This window comes from Pyrgilauda ruficollis, unplaced genomic scaffold (assembly GCF_017590135.1).
Source record: "Pyrgilauda ruficollis isolate IOZ18807 unplaced genomic scaffold, ASM1759013v1 scaffold57, whole genome shotgun sequence".
NCBI classification, from domain to species: domain Eukaryota; kingdom Metazoa; phylum Chordata; class Aves; order Passeriformes; family Passeridae; genus Pyrgilauda; species Pyrgilauda ruficollis.
Window position 1 is genome coordinate 121,418 of NW_024527377.1, and position 16,258 is coordinate 137,675.

At 48.4% G+C, this 16,258-nt stretch overlaps 1 protein-coding gene across 1 annotated transcript; it reads left to right on the forward strand.

Moving 5' to 3' along the window:
• Positions 1–9,823: 9,823 nt before the first annotated feature.
• IRF1 (interferon regulatory factor 1) lies at positions 9,824–15,665 on the forward strand. Its single transcript, XM_041482156.1, has 10 exons — positions 9,824–9,973; positions 11,089–11,180; positions 12,114–12,213; positions 12,402–12,578; positions 12,893–12,942; positions 13,065–13,200; positions 13,369–13,494; positions 14,097–14,140; positions 14,971–15,106; positions 15,552–15,665. Exons 2-10 carry the CDS (start codon positions 11,094–11,096, stop codon positions 15,650–15,652), a joined length of 957 nt encoding a protein of 318 aa, XP_041338090.1. The 5' UTR covers positions 9,824–9,973; positions 11,089–11,093; the 3' UTR covers positions 15,653–15,665.
• The last annotated feature ends 593 nt before the right edge of the window (positions 15,666–16,258 follow it).

The following is a 16,258-nucleotide window of genomic DNA, read 5'->3' on the forward strand; positions in this document are numbered from 1 at the left end:
TTATTTCTTGTTCATATCCTTCCCTTGTTCTAATATTCAGCTTGATCCACCTCTAAAATAAGGATTCATATGTGTGATAAAATGTTGTATCATTTATAAAATTATTTTGGGATTAAAAAGCTTGAAATAATTGTTAAATATTAAGCAATTTCATTTTCTTGGTTCATTTTTCAGGGGAAATGTGATACAGAAAGAAGGAGCACAACAATATTCATAAAAAAGCTGATGACATTCCTCCGAAAAGCATTAAAAACCACAAGACTGGAGAGTTAGAAATTTATAAAATTGCTGTAAATTTATAAGAGCAGTAAAATCTTTCCTTGTTTAAGAAGTGTTCCTCCTTTGCATTAAAATTTGGCAGGGCACACCTTTAGTGTCAGTGGTACTGCACTGGTTCCTGTTTGGCATCTCAAAGTATTTGGTGGCAAAATGGCAATTTGTATTTTGAGACAAACATTTAAATGCAGGGGATTACAGAAAGACGTAAAATCTCTGTTTCTCATGAAGAGTTGATTTCTGAGTGGCAGGGAGGCTGAGCAGGGGTGGTGTGAGCAGGAGCAGCTGGCTCACAGCACACCTGGCCCCGCTGCGCTCGCTGTGCCATCAGCACCGAGGGCACCGAGGGCACAGGATGTGGATTTTGTCCCCTCTGCCTTTCCTGGAAACCAGACTGGGCCAGTGCAGGGGAACAGCAATGTGGGACACGCAGAATACTCTTCTGACTTTGAAGGTTTAAGGTCATATTTATACCAGAATGTTTTACTGCTCCCACTAACCTACTCATTCCATAAGCACTGAGAAACACATCCCGGGATTTTACTCTACCTGAAGCTGTGGTAGATCAGTGTAAATTTGACAACTAAAGATTTGTAAGGATCTGAACATACAGCACTTAGAGAATTAATAGGTTTTTTATAATGTTAATGGATACGAGTGTTTAGAACAGAACAAAGGTATTTCTATTGTTTCAATTAAGTTATGTTTTTGGAGAAAATATTTATTCTGTATTTTTACTACTTTTAATAAAGTGAATAATTGTTTGTCTCCGCCTTTCTTGCTCCCCCCCCCCCCCCCCCCATTTTTTTTTCCCCCCTCCCCAGATTTCTTCCAAGCTGTTCCCACACTTCAGGAAATCTAGTTATCAGTCAGGGGAATTAGATCCTTGAGGTGAGCAAGCAAATGTATTGCTGAAAGCTATTTCCAGTGATGCATGAATTAAAAACCAGAGAGCCCATTAAGGTACCCACCTCTGTAACACAGCTGAGCTCACATGTTCTCTCTAGGTCCCTAGACAATGTTTGCTTCTTTTTCTATGAATATCCCAGCATAAATTAATTTCTTAAAAAACCCAGATATATAGGAGAAAGAAATGAGAACAAAATTGAGAAGAGATTTTTGGTCAGACAGAGAGGTGGGTTCCACCAGTGTTTCTGATCACAGGAGAAGCTTCTTTGAAAATCTACCAATTCTGACATCGTGAAAAAAGAAGCTGAGCAGATGAGCAAGGCACTTGTCACCGTGTTGCCAAGGGTTTGATTTAATGTGTTCCAAACTCCTGTGTCAGACATGTCCTGATACAACATGTCAGCATCACTGCTCCTTTTTCAGAGGCATCCTTGGGAACACCGGGGGAAAGACAGGCAAGAATCTTGTGATGACAGAACAAATATGCAGAAACAAAACATTTTCCTGCCACATGCTAATTTTCCCAGTGTTTTCTAGAGTTATCCAACTTTTATGAATGAAAAATACATTTTTTTCACAGCATTGCTCCATAAGACGGGCAAAGCAGGAACAATTGCTGGTGAGGCAAGGGTTAATCAGCAGAGTTATTATTTATAAGCTGTTGGTGCAGACGCTGGCTTGCCAGACCCTTTACCTGCTGCAGCTCAGTGGAAGCAGAGCAGCCTGGCAGGAGCAGGAGGCGGCTGACGGCAGGTGGCAACAGGAGACCAGAAATGCTCGCTGCATCTGCCGGGAGAGCTTTGGGGCAGGAAAAGGCTTAAACAGGGCTTTCCTTCCTTCTGGTGCGCAGAGCTCCTTGGTTCCATTCGAGTCCCCCGTGTGGCAGTGATGCTGAGCTCAAGCCCCGTTGGTGCCCGGCGCATCCCCACGGCAATCCCTGTGCCCCCAGTGCCGCCCAGAGAGGGCAATTCCTGCGGGACACGATCCGCCGGGTTCGTGGGAACCCTCTGCCTCGGCTCTCGCTGGAGCGGGAGGGAGGTGACAGCCCAAAGTCCGTGCCTAAAGAGCAAGGCGACATCAGCAGAGCGGCTCGGCCCCGGCTGCGGCCGCGCACGAGCGAAACCCCGGCAGGCAGCGCTCCGGGACCGTCCCTGGACAGGTTTCCCTGGGATCACAGCGTGCACTTGAGAGGGGCCAAAAAGTGGAGAAAAAGGAATGAGCAGGTTTGGCTCCAGCTACAGCGGGCCGTGGAAAACACCCAGGGATGGTGGGGAGAAAGAAGCACGCAAAGCCTGAACAGGGCGTGATGAAACTGCCCAGGAGAAGAAAATGAACCACGCTGCTGGCACAAGGCAGCAGGACCAGCTCAGGGCCAGCAAAAAAAAAAAAAAAAAAAAGGAACTTCAGAACTCTAAAGATACCGGGAGCTCTGTCTGGGTCGCTGTACTCTCAGATCACGGCAGACACCTGCCCTCCGATCCACCTGGATCCTGCTTCAGGGGAGAACTGCTCCAGCTACACTTTAATATTAACTCTGTGACTTTATATAGAAAGTTCAAAAGAATCATCTTTTCTATCATGCCCAGGGACAAAAGAAATCATATAGCTAGTACAAATATGTGCTGAATTATGTATAAATATTTATTGTATTTTAAGTGTAATATATATTATATATAGTAATTCTAATATTCTGGGGAGTTCTAGACAATAATTTAAAAATATATAATTAATAACACATCTATTATATAATTTATATATACTATTTTGTGCAATTTTTGTACTTTACATATAAATCGTATTGTCTAGCACGGCCAGGGAAAACAGCATACCCGTAACGTGAAACAACACTCTAACTTCAAATAACCTTTCATACTTCCCTTTCACACTCTGACTGACCCGGCGAGCAGCATTACTCATCCCAGACCAATTCTGGTTTCCTTCTCGGGGCTCGGCCAGAGGTCAGCGCATGGAGCGGGTGCGGAGCGGCCTCGGGGGCTCGGGGCAGGAGCAGCCCGGTGCCCCGAGGGGGTTTCCCGGCACGGCCGGGGATTCCCGGCAGGGCGCTGGAATTCCCGAGCATCCCGAGCGCCCCGGGAGCCGCCCCGCTCACCAGCCGGGCCCGCAGCGCCCTCCCGCGGCCGCGCCCCGCAGCGCCGATTCCCGGAACCGCTCCCGCCGCCGCCGCTCCCGGGAAACCGAAACTGGGCACGGAGCGGGGAGGGAGCGGGAGGGGAGGGGAGCGGGAGAGCGAGCGAGCGGGGCGGAGCGTCGGGGAACAGCGGAAACACATAACTAACTAACTAACTAACTAACTAACTAACTAACTAACTAACTAACTAACTAACTAACTGACTGACTGAGTGACTGACTGACTAACTAACTAACTAGCTAACTAACTGACTGACTGACTGACTGACAAACTAACTTAACTAACTAACTGACTGACTGACTGACTGACAGACTAACTAACCAACTACCTGACTGACTGACAAACTAACTAACCAACTACCTAACTGATTGACTAACTGACTAACTAACTAACTAAATAAATAAATAGAAAATGCACAAACAACAGCGACACGAAAATTAAGGGAAAAAAAGAAGGGCAAGGGGGAAAGAATTAAAGAAAAAGGAGGGCAAAAAAGGCAGGGAAAAAAGGGGAGAAAAAATAAGAGGGGTCGAAAGAAACAGGCAAAAAAAAAGAAGGAAAAAAGGGAAGGACATAAAAAAGGAGGTCACAAAAAAAGGGGGGACATAAAGAGGGACAGAAAAAAAGGGGGTACAAAAAAAGAAGAGGGGACCAAAAAAAAAAACCCAAAAACAAAGGGAGGGGACAACAAAACCCCTCTGATCTGAGATTTCAGCCACAGCTGGCGAGTTGGTGGCTGGGAATCTCCACTGGGACTGCAGAGGATGTTAAAATAATAATAAAAAATTAAATCTGTGTTTATTTCAGAAAAATAATCACTCCCACCAAACAGGGGAAGGCGATGAGTTTGAACAAGGAGTGGTGTGGGACAGCTGGTCCCTTCCCCAGGGTTCCCCCCGCTGGGGGCTGCTCAAGGGGTTCCCCCATTCCTTGGCTGGGAGAAGGTTGCAAGAGGTCCTTCCCTCCTTGCAGATCTGCCTCTGTCCCTCAGCAGCAGGTCAGCTGAGTCCCAGTTCCCTCCTCAAGCATCCAGCTGGATGTGTCACTTGGCTTTTCCTTTTTTCTTGGGGGTGGGGGGGGGGGGACACATCCAGGGCATACAGCACCCCCTTTTAGAGCATCAAAAAACCAAGAGCCAGAAGTGACAGCTGTGACAGCTGTGACCCCAGCGGGACAGGAGCACCACACCTGTCTCAGGCAGATGTTTTTCAAGCACCAAATCTGAGTCTTGCTTATGTGATTTGTGGTATTATAAGTTAAGGCTGCTGTTCTCCCTCACGGTCTGTGTCTGGGCAGAGATGTTTGCAGTTGGCATCAAGGTTAAAAGCCAATCAATATTAAAATATAGGGACTGCAACTCAGATGTTTTAGCTCGTGATTTTCACTCTTTGCTATGGTCCTACAAGATCTTTGATGCCACCATGGTTGCCCTCAGCACTGGGACCAGCAGCCCAGCTGAGACCAGGTCCCATCCTGCTTTCCAGCTGGGACAAGCCCCCTTCCCACTGCATCCTGCTCCACTTCCTTTTGGCACCCTCTTTGCACAAGGACAGGACAGACTACTTCAAACAAAGCAGGCATTATGGATGTTCTTTCCAAGACGAAGCAGAGGTGAAACACTCACAGGTCACTGCACTGCAGCCTCCACTTCCAGCTGACTTCTCCTGGAGGGCTGGAGTCCATCCCCAGGGTCTCCCTGCCTCCTGCTCCAGCTGCTGGAGGGCAGCAGCAGGGGCTGGGTGCAGGCAGGGGCTGGGCAGGAGGTGGGGTTGGTCTCCATGAGCCCCCAGAAGCCCCTGCCTACCCCTGAGAAGGGCTGGAGGCACAGCACCACGCTGCCACAGGCACTGTCCTTCCCTTCCAACAGCTGGGAAGTTTGGCACCTTTTCCAATCAGTCCAGGATGGAGCAAACTTTCCCAGCCAGGAGCCAGATGAGAGGCACAGCCAGCCTTGCCCACCCCATGCTGCTTGTCCCTTTGGCTTGACTCCTGCTCTGCAGTGGCTAGTTGGGCAGGAGGTCCATTCACACTCTCAGATGGACACTCTAAGGACAAATTAAAGAACTTGAAGACACAACTCACATTTTTTCTACTGATCTCAGCCCCAGCTTCACTGGCAGGACTCCAGCAGTCTCAAGTGCACGGATTCCCATTTGACCTGGGGGTTAGTGGCCAGGACCCCAGGGCACCCCGGGTCAGCACAGCCCCGTGACTGTCCCACAGCTGCTCCACTGTGCCCTGGGTGAGGGTCCGAGTCTCTTTGGCCTTTTTTAGGAGCTCAGGCTGCTGCAGGTCTGCACCCTTGTCAGCAAAACTGTCAGAGCTGCCAGGTGCTTGCAGCTTACAGAACTTCCCTCAGCAAATTGTTCATGACATGTCTGTGTCCTCCTTCAAGGAGCATGAGAAGCCCAAGACCATAAGTGAAGCTTCTGCAATTTCCTTTATTTCCACCAAAACAAGCACACAATCTTGTTTGGTCTAATTTAAAAATTTGCTGTGTTATCACTGGGAAAAACGAATAATTTTGAGTCTTGAGATAGGTCTTTCTAATTCCAGGAAACTGTAAGCGGCCCATCCCAGGATATATTTATTGTAGCCTGCAGATCAGAGCACTTGCAGGGATTACATCATGCCAGCTGGGCAGAGTTTCAACATTTCTGACATTCATTCTCCTGCATGTGCTTCAACCAGAGTTCCTTTCTGTAAAATAGGCATTTATAAGAAATGGAAACAGCTTGCAGCAAGCCCTGCACCCTCAGGGCTTCTGACCCAGAAGCAGCCGTGTTGTTTTGGTTGGCTGCCCCTTGGCAGTTTTTAGGGATGATACTCCATCCCTGCTCCTGAAAAAAAATCACTCTGCATTAACCCCTCACTACCTGGAAAGCCCTTGGGAGGAAGAGGCATTTCCTGCCCACAGATGACCTCGGCCACCAAACTGTGACAGCAGCTGGGTGCTCCTTAGTGGGGAACCATGACAATGTTGAGGTTATAGGAACAGCTCTGCACCCATTTTTAAAGTCCCACTCCAAAAAGGAAGGTTTGTTTCTGAGTTGATGAGGAAAGGGGACAGAGGCAGGTGGGGTGGGGAGGAAATTGGAAAGGGCTTGAATTAAAGCAGGTAGAAAAGAGGAACAAACAAACCTCCACAGAGTGGGGTCTGGAAGGGCAGTTGAGGCCTGGTGGGCACGGGAAGGTCCTGATGCAGAGATGGAAGGAAGCAGCCACTGCCACGAGGAAAGAGATAAGAGGCTCCCTCTCACCGTGCTCCAACTCTTCCCCTCCACAAACCCCTGCTCCATCCTGTGGTTGCTCACTCCCCCACCCCACAAATACTGCCTGGGCATGCAGGCCCAGGGCTCTGCTGCCTCCCTGGGCTCACTACCAAGTCACCAGAGGCAGCTTTCTCAGGCAGCCCCAGCCCCGTCTCTCCCTGTCTCCATCTCCCCCTCTCCCCACTGTCAGAGCACACATTCCTCCCCACTGTGGGCCTTCTCCCCTGGCTGGGTTCACAGGGGAAAGGAAAATCTTCAAAGCAAAGATTGATATTAGCGCTTGGTACAATGCTCAAGCTCTTTCCCCCAAGACACCTCAGAGATTTGGAGCCCGAGGCTCACCTGGAGGGGAATGCAGCTCTGCAGTCTGTACCCATGTCGGCAAGCATGCCTGCACTGAGGTGTGCTGCTTTTCTGCCCTTTACCTTCCTGCTTCTCAAAGTGTTTCTGGGTGTTCAGAGCCTCACCCCATGGCACACGGGGTTCTCGATTAACCTTGATTTCTTCCATTAATACAGGATCAGAGCCATCCTGAGCTGCTTAAACAAGAGCAATGATGCCAGAGAAAAAACACCCGTGTTTGAGCCTCTGTATCTGATCCATAACCTCCCTCCTGAGGGGCCATGCCAGGAGCTCCATGGCTGATGCCATCCAGGTCACATTTTTTGTATCACTTGAATTACAGTTTTCCTAGGAGCTCTTTATCTCAGGGCACTGGCTGAGAGGGAGAGGTACGTGTTGTAGGATAACAAACACAACATGCTGGAGGATCAGTTTGGGATAGAATTTGGTTTTAAATAAAGATACTATTAGATATTACTTCTGCATTCGACAATCCTAGACTTGGGATGCCCCTGGATCAAGTAAATGGGGTAAAATATGTCAGTGATCTGCTTCTCTGTGTCTCAGCTTACTGATAAAACAAGGGAATTGGCAATTCATGGAGGGAATATGAAAAAAAGGTGTCCAAGGTAAGACACCTGTGAAATAAGGCTGGAGCAGGGCTATGAATCTGCAGAGAATAAAGATGTTGACATTATGGAAATTCTTGGATGATTAACTGGGTGGAGCAGAAGGGCTTTATGGCCAACCATTTAATGACTCCCTGAGATTATTCTTTCATTATACTTTTATACATGACAAATTTAAGTGTATATTCTTGCTACCTTAGGTAAGCTGCAGAAAGGATGGTTAGTGTAGTGGGATAAATGAGAGGAAGGAGTCAGTTTCATAAGGAGAAGGCTTTGTAAGAGTGTTCTGAGGGAGTCTGACAGTCAATAACATTGCGGAGACACAAGTTATTTCCTTGTTTCAGCAGAAAGATAGCGAAAAACAAACAAGCATAAGGCATCCCAGGCTGGGCAGGCCCTGCTCCATGGAAAGTGCCATGCAGATGTGGGACAGGACACAGACAGAAAGGTCAATTAGGTTTCATTATGTAGGATCTGTCCAAGGAAAGAAGAGGAGATTGAGGGGTGGGGCTGTTAACTTTCCTTCATGCATTTCTATTCTAGGTCAATTTATTTGGTGTCTGATGTAAATTCCTGACAAGATGCAGACTAAAAGGCCTCAAGAGTACTGAAGTCACGGATCAAAAAAAAAGTTACTGTTCAAACTTCAGTCAATTAAGGTGTTTGATACATTTGGTGTGCGCAGACCTTGGCCCATGAAACCAGGAAGCTCAGAATTCATTTTTTCTAAAGCTGGGTAAGCAATGAAAGCAAACCATGGGAGGTTGTAGCTCAAAAGCATAATCTTTTTTCGTCAATATTTAGGTTGTGTAAGAGGTGGTGTGACTATTTTTGTAGATGACATTTACATTGAAACATCAAATATCTTCTGTCTTTTTCAGGTCATGTTTATGTTAGCTTCTATTTGTCTATTAATATCTAGTATCTCTCCTTCTTTGATTATTTTTTAAATTTACCTAATATGTTGTATTTTTACTTATGGTGGTGGTGAATGGTGCCTCTCTCAGCACAAAGACCCGACTGGAGGATCCTACCACAAGTTAATTGTGTCAAGCAGACAAAAAAACATCAGTTAAGAGAAAGCATGGGACTCCTACAGGGTGTTTCTCTGCAATTAAAACCAGGTTGGGGCTTTTCTTTTATCTTTATATTAAAAGAAGAAAACTTGCCAGAGCAGGCAGTCAGTGTGGTGGTGTCACACCTCTGTCTCAGCTGCCCATGCATCTTTGTACCTCTCTCCCAATATAAATTCCTGTTGCATATGACTACAAACCTTCCTTCAAATTATGGAAGTAATTAAAAATGCCCTAATATTCTGCTGAATGGAATGCACCTTGAAGACATTGGGTGAAAATCTAATCTCATTGTCATACAGTTACAGTGGAATGAAGAGAAATCCTGATGGTTTCAGTAACCTTCTGTCATGCTGCCATTTCCCTTCCTCAGGCTTCCTCCAAGAGGGATAAGAGGGGACAAAACCACTGGTCACCATTTATCACAGAATCCCAGGATCCCAGGGTGTTTTGGATTGGAAGGGACCTTAAAGGTGCCAACACCTTGCAATAAGGACACCTTCCACCAGCCCAGGTTGCTTCAAGCCCCATCCAAGCTATCCTTGAACTCTTCCAGGGATGGAACATCCTCTCTGGGCAACCTCACAGGGAAGAATGTATTTTTAATATCTAATCAGAACATATCTTCCTCTTAAGCATGAAGCCATTCCCCTTGTCCTGCCACTGGTCTGCTGAGGCCAGGCAGGGGTACCTGGCACACACTGGTCCTGGTTATTAGGTGCAGCATGATGTGCACAGGAATTACTCTGGCGACTCCACCGTCTCTTCCTGGAAAGGGAGCTAGATCACTCTGCGGGACGGGGGCTGGATCCCTCTGCAGGAAGGGAACAGGATATCCCTGCGGGACGAGGCTGGATCCCTTGGGGGGACGGGGACTGGATGTCTGTGTGAGACTAGATCCCTCCATGGGATAGAAACTGGATCCTTCGGTGGGACAGTGGCTGGATCCCTCCATGGGAGAGATACTGGATCCTTCGGTGGGGCAGTGGCTGGGTGCCTCCGGCGCTGGATCCGGCGGGGAAGCGCGGGCGGGCGGCGGGGCGGGGCCGGCGCTCGCAGCGGGGGAGCCGCGCCCCCCGAGCCGCTGGTGCTACAACAGCGTGATTTCCCCGAAGTGATGCTGCGGCGGCCGCCAATGACGGGCGCGTCCTGCCCTCTCGGCGGCGCGGATTGGCCGGGCGGCGGCCGGGCCCGGGCGCGGGGAATCCCGGAGCCGCCGCGTTATACCCGCGGGCGCGGCCCGCGGCAGCCAGAGCCGGGCGGCGGGCGGACGGTGCGCGTCGGCCGGGAGAGCCACAGCTCGGCACTGCGCGGCACAGTGAGGTGGGTCCTGGTGCAGCCTATCCCATCCTACCCTATCCCATCCCATCCTGTCCCATCCTCTCTTATCCCATCCCACCGTTAGCCCCCGCTTTGCGCAGCACGGAGGCTCCAGGAGAAGGCGCCCCGCAGGGTCCCTGGGAGCGGTGCCAGGGGCACGGCGCGGCTGAACTCTGCTGGTCAAGAGGCGGCAGCGCCGGCCTCAGCGTGCGGGGCAGTTCTGGAGGCGGAGCGGGGGCACTGCCCCGCAGCCGTCGGGGTGGGCACCGCGCATCCCCCGCGGGCAGCGGCGCGGTGCACGCACAAGGCTCGGGCACAGGCTGGGGCGGGCTGTCCGTGCACAGCCCCGGCCCGACGCGGCTCCGCTCGGCCGCTGAGCCCCGGCGGAGCGGGCGGCCCGAGCCCCGCTGCTGGGGCAGCCTCTGGCAGCCTCTGGCAGCCCCTGGCCCGGGGCGGGCACTCCCCGGGACCTCCGCCGAGCGGGTGGCTGGTGAAAGTTAGAAGCGCGTTCTTTGGGCAGTCTTGGGTTGTGTGTCTTGGAAAAACACCGCAAACAGGAAATTATTTGTGCAAAGGAAGCGCCGGGAGGGCCGGTGCTCGCGGCGGCAGCGCCGCTGCTCGGGACGGGTCGCGGTGGGACCGGAGATCCCCACCTGCAGCAGGACCGCTGCCCCTACCTTGCGCAACTTAATTAATAATAAACTTTTTAGAAGAGGATTTTGCAGTCGGTGCCTCTCCGTGGCTGTAGAGCGGGGGGACAGCCGCACCCAATGCCGGTGCTGGCGGGACCCAGAACGGGGCTCGGAACCGGGCTCACCGCGGCCTGACCGCTCAAACCCAGAGCTCCCCACGCAGCACGGGCTGAGCACCCACTGCTGCCATCGGCCTCTGCCGAATTCCAAACCTGAGCCCTGTTTTGGAGCTGAGCCAGGCGGAGCAGGAAGCGCTTCCCTCCAGGAGAGGGTGAGAGGCACTGAGCGAGAGTTAAGACGCTGGAAAAGTAGTTCTGATAGCAGTGGCGGTGATGCTGAGCACAGGCGGTATGGGAGGGGCGACACTGCAGAGTGCTTCAAACGGCGGTGAGAGTTTGTCTGACCTGTTTGTTACTCCTTTCACAGCCAACATGCCAGTGTCAAGAATGCGCATGAGGCCGTGGTTGGAAATGCAGATTGATTCCAATCAAATACCTGGACTGATATGGATTAACAAGGTGAGGCTGCTTTGTACTATTATCATCATTAGTAGTACTTACTACTTGTGTAGCATTAACATTCCGTGTTCTTAAATGACACTAAACACAAGTGAAGATCATAAAGGAAATGACAGGGAGAAAACTTGCCAGCATTATGTTTAAAAAACAACAGGTTTTGTTTGCAGAAAAGGTAGCTCTGCTTGGTACACAGTGGAGTAGTTCCATTTTTCCTTCAGAAAATTCCCACGAGGGGAATGATAAATGGCAATGAAAACATTCTGAGTATGTTGGAGAACGAAGAAACCTTCAAAATCTCTTTTAACTCCTGCTGCTCATTGAGCCAAGTCACCTCCTGTTCCAGATAAGCAGCTGCTGTTATACTCCAGTTGCTTCCATTTTTAAGATTCAGCCTGAAAAAATGTTGTATTTATTGGTCTGTAAGGCATATCCCTGTTACCAGGGTGTAGCACAGGTCAAGATCACTGAGCTTATTGAACCAAGTCTCTGAAGTTTCCATATCCACACCAACAGGATATTTAAGCTACATTTTTTTGGTAGGATTGCTGCAGGATCTTATGGGCAGCTTAAAAAGGGGGATTATCTGATGAAGTGTATCTAGAAAAAATGCTGTAATTTATGACATACTAATAGGTTAGATGTTATGGATTGAAATTATTCTGGGATAAAGTTGATAATATTGCTCACTTCTACTGTACTGTAGTATCTTTGGGTTTTTTTCCCAATTTCAGAAATCATAAAAAGCCTTAAATGCCATGAACAAAACAGATGGAACAATGGCTATTTACTTAAAATATAGATTAAATAGCCATTGTAGTTACATGCCAATAGTTATAACATTTCTGAGCTGCAGCTAACTCTGATTAAATCCATCATTCCAAACTGGCATGTGACATTTCTTTTTTTAATTCAAATCTATTGGTTAAATTTCAGGATAAGAGGATCTTTCAAATCCCATGGAAACATGCAGCTAAGCATGGCTGGGACATGGAGAAGGATGCCTGCCTCTTCCGGAGCTGGGCCATTCATACAGGTGTGTGCTGCCTTTCCCTTCCCATCACTCACATGGCTAGCTTACACGAGGCTTGTTTTGGCCTTGACTTACACTGGTAGTTGGATTAACTACTAGTATATATGTCAGAAAATAGAATGTTGGTATCTTTTGGTGGGAAAAAGCAGCACTGGGAAGTCTAAAATACCCAACTCGTGTCTTGTTTACAGGAAGGTATAAAGAAGGTGAGAAAGATCCTGATCCAAAAACCTGGAAGGCAAATTTCCGCTGTGCCATGAATTCCCTGCCTGACATTGAAGAAGTGAAGGATAAAAGCATCAACAAGGGCTCCAGTGCTGTCAGGGTTTACAGGATGCTGCCACCCTTGACAAAGCATCAGAAGAAAGGTAAACCCTTGGCAATCCAGCTGGAGTTGCACTGCTTAAACAGCACTTAAAGGTCCTGCTCTTTGTAAGCAGGGGGTGACAGAGCTGTTGGTAGCACTGGGCTTGCTCACTGGGTATTGCTGGGAACAGCTTGTACAAACAATTCATTTTATCCCAAAGTCCTTAAACATGCCTAAAGGCAGCATCAGGGGGTCATGGGGACTGGCTGGTGGTGGCAGTAGTTGAGCTTGCTGAGCAGGTTTCAAGGCTGCAAGAGCTCACACTTGCCTAAAACGTGCAGCCCTTTCTCACGTTTGTCTAATTTTATTTCACAGAAAGGAAGTCAAAGTCTTCAAGAGAAGCAAGAAACAAGAGCAAGAGAAAGGTATGTGTCTGTAGAGGCAGCTTAAGAAGCTAGAGGTTTTGGTGGTTTTCTTTCTTAACTTTTTTTCATATGGGAACTTGCATGTCTTAGACAAGTCTTTCATGCTTTACCCTTGTTTTCAGTGTTACGAAGAGACAAGGCTGAAAGAGTCAGCAGAAAGCTTAACCAACACTCCTTTGCCAGATGACCACAGTGGCTACACCATTCACGACTATGCAGGGCAGGAAGTGGAGGTGGAGAGCACAGCCATCACCTTAGGTGAGACGCTGGGTTTAGGTCTGAGCAGAGTGGAAAATGCCATTTGTGCTAAACCCATGGTGAAAGATGAGTCTTGGGGCTGGGGCAGCTGCAGTGTCAGGCTGGCTGGGTGGAAACAAGGCTGGCTGTCTCTGTCCTGTGAGTGCCAACTCCTGGTGCACCCCACAGACCTGTCCTCCTGCGAGGTGAGCGGCTCCCTGCCCGACTGGAGGCCAGCACTGGAGGTCACCATGGCTGACAGCACCAACGACCTCTACCAGCTCCAGGTGTCTCCCCTGGCTTCGTCCTCAGAGGGTGAGTATTTCCTTTTTCCTAGCCTAGTCTTTCACTGGTCTGCTGGAGGCAAGGCAGCAGGATGAAGGGGTGCCTGGGCCAACAGGAGAAACAAGAGCTATCTTGTAGAAAAAACAACCCCCACCTGATAGATTGGGGAATTTGGAGTTACCAAACCAAGCAGGGTGCAGAAGGGAAGAGCTGGCACATGCCACCTACCCATGGGTGAAAAGCTCTGAAATGCCTCCTGCTCCAGCAGAGATGGTGGAGGTAGCCATGCTTGCCATTGGGAAATAAATAATTAACATGGATAGATCAGAGTGGTTCTTCACTTGGGGTGCAAATCCTCTTCCTCTTATCATCTTCCACAGCAAGTGGGCTCTGCTCTGTTGAGCCCTGGGGAGGCATCAGAGCTGGCTGGAGCCCTGCACCTCCACATGCAGTTGCTGAAGAGCATCAGAGATTAAGGGCTGTGAGGGGTCTGGGGTGGGCATGAATAAAAGGTGGTCATGTTGTGTGACAAGAGAATACGAAGCAGGTTTTGTGGTGAAGAAGCAGAAGTATGAGGGCTAAAACTTGACATCTATGTTTTCTTCCCTTTTTTTTATGTGCTTACAAAACAGTCACAGATGAAGATGAAGAGGAAATAAATCCAGATATTTTTAAGGTAAAAGCAGCCCTTCTGGTCAGAATAAAATTGTTCAAAGTTGGTGTTTGTACCAAGAGAGAAAGGGAAGCAAGTCTCTGATCCAGTCCCATGTGAGCTGAACATACTCTTTCTTAATGAGGAAGCCTGAAAAATGAAAAATAAAGAGAAAGGTGCTTTGCAAACATGAACTGGAGAGGACACACCAATGGAAATATTTACCCTTCATGCGAAAGTCAGAGGAAGATACTGCTAGGACTAGAGGTTCATAGAATCAGAGAATCATTAAGGTTGGAAAAGTACTCTAAGACATGAAGACCAACCATCAGCCCAGCACCACCACCACGTTCATTAAACCATGTCCTCAGGTGCCATATCATCATTTTTTTGAACACGTCCAGAAATGATGACTGCACCGCTTCCCTGGACAGCCTGTTCCAATGCTTGACAATCCTTTCCATTAAAATTTCTTCCCTAATACCCAATATAAACTTCCCTTAGCACAACTTGAGGCCATTTCCTTGATCTCAGGTTGTTGTATTAGGGTCTGCAAAGATCCTCCAGACTTTTCAGTTTTGCCCTTCCCTCCACCTCGAACACATTTAGCTCCTAATCTGCATTTCCAGACATGTCATGCTCATCCCACTGATAAGATAGGAGGAGATGAAAAGGTGCTCCAGCCCTTGCTGTTTTGCATGAACTTTTTTTTTTTTTAACTGTGACAAAACAAGTTTTATACAACTTAGCATGAGGAAATAGATCTTGTTGCTTACCTGTCTTCTAATTAAGGGCACATAAGCATTGCACCCAGAGCAGGAAGGAGTTTTTACCATCTCCTCCTTCTCTTCCAGCTGCTCGGACCAACCCAAGACTGGCACAGCACCAGCATTGGGGGGAAAGGCTTCCTCACCAACGAGTCAGGCACCCAGAGCCTGTGCAGCACCTACAGCTACAAGGAGCAGGACGGGGACATCGACACGACCTCAGGTACAGCTCCGGGCTGTCCCTGGCAGCCAGGGTCACAGAGTGACGCAGATAAGGCACTGACTGGGAGGCAGCTGGAATTCACCATCCTTGTGTTCTGAGATTCCCAAGCAGCCTGTTGGAAGGCTGTGAGGAATTTGTTGATAAAAAGCAAAAGTCAAAAACACCTCCAGTAAGCAAAGCCTATAGATTTCAGGGTTATATATGTGTAAGTTAGGTCAGCTCTCAGGAATTCCTTGGAATATGACTGTAGAATTTCCTCTAGCAATAGCTTAAATGAAACAGTTTAATAGAAAGTGTTTGATGTGTTTTAGGAAAATAATAGTATAAAGTATTTACTCTCATCTGAGAAATCTTTCCATTTTTGATATTTATTTTTAATATATCTATACACTATTTTGCTCTTGCTGCATTAATTCAGTGCCCATTCTTGGTTCCTTTTATCTAGGAGAGATGGATTTCAGGTTCTATGAGCAGAAAAACAGCCTAGACTTCTCCTGGCTGGATACAGTAAGGCCAACCATGCAAGTCATTCCCTGTGGATTGTAAACCCTTGGCTTCCTCCAACCACAAACTGCTCTTGGATTGAAATTTCAGCAAGCGTGGAGAGAATAGAAGAAATTTTTTGTTACTGACTGAAGGAAGAAAGTAGCTTTTCTATTCCGTTTCAATTGTAGGCCTGGGAAGGTTAGCATGAAAAACACCATTATCAATGTTCAGAAGGAACCCCATCTCGCTAGCAGGACTCTGGTGCTCAAGGTGCTCAGCTGCAGCTCCCACCTCATTGCTCTGGAGGTGAAGCTTTTGCTGGAAGCTGTCACTGTGCCATGGAGTCTGACCTGGTGGGGTGCCACAGGCCTGGGGAGCAGGTTACCATCCTCCCCACGTGTGGTGTGATGAGCACTTTACCCACAGAGTGCTTAGAGGAGACACTGCAGATAAGTCTCTGACTGTTAGTTCTGATTGCTGCTTACCTGTGCAACACTGGTGACATTGAGCTTAACTGTCATTACACTTTTGGAGAAAAATTACGCTAATGGGCCATCTCTTCTTTGATTTACTCCATCATATAGTTCATCTTTCAGACCCTTCAACTCTGTAAATAGACCACTAAAATGTGAAGATTCAGTTTAGGCTTTGCTTCCACCTAGTCCG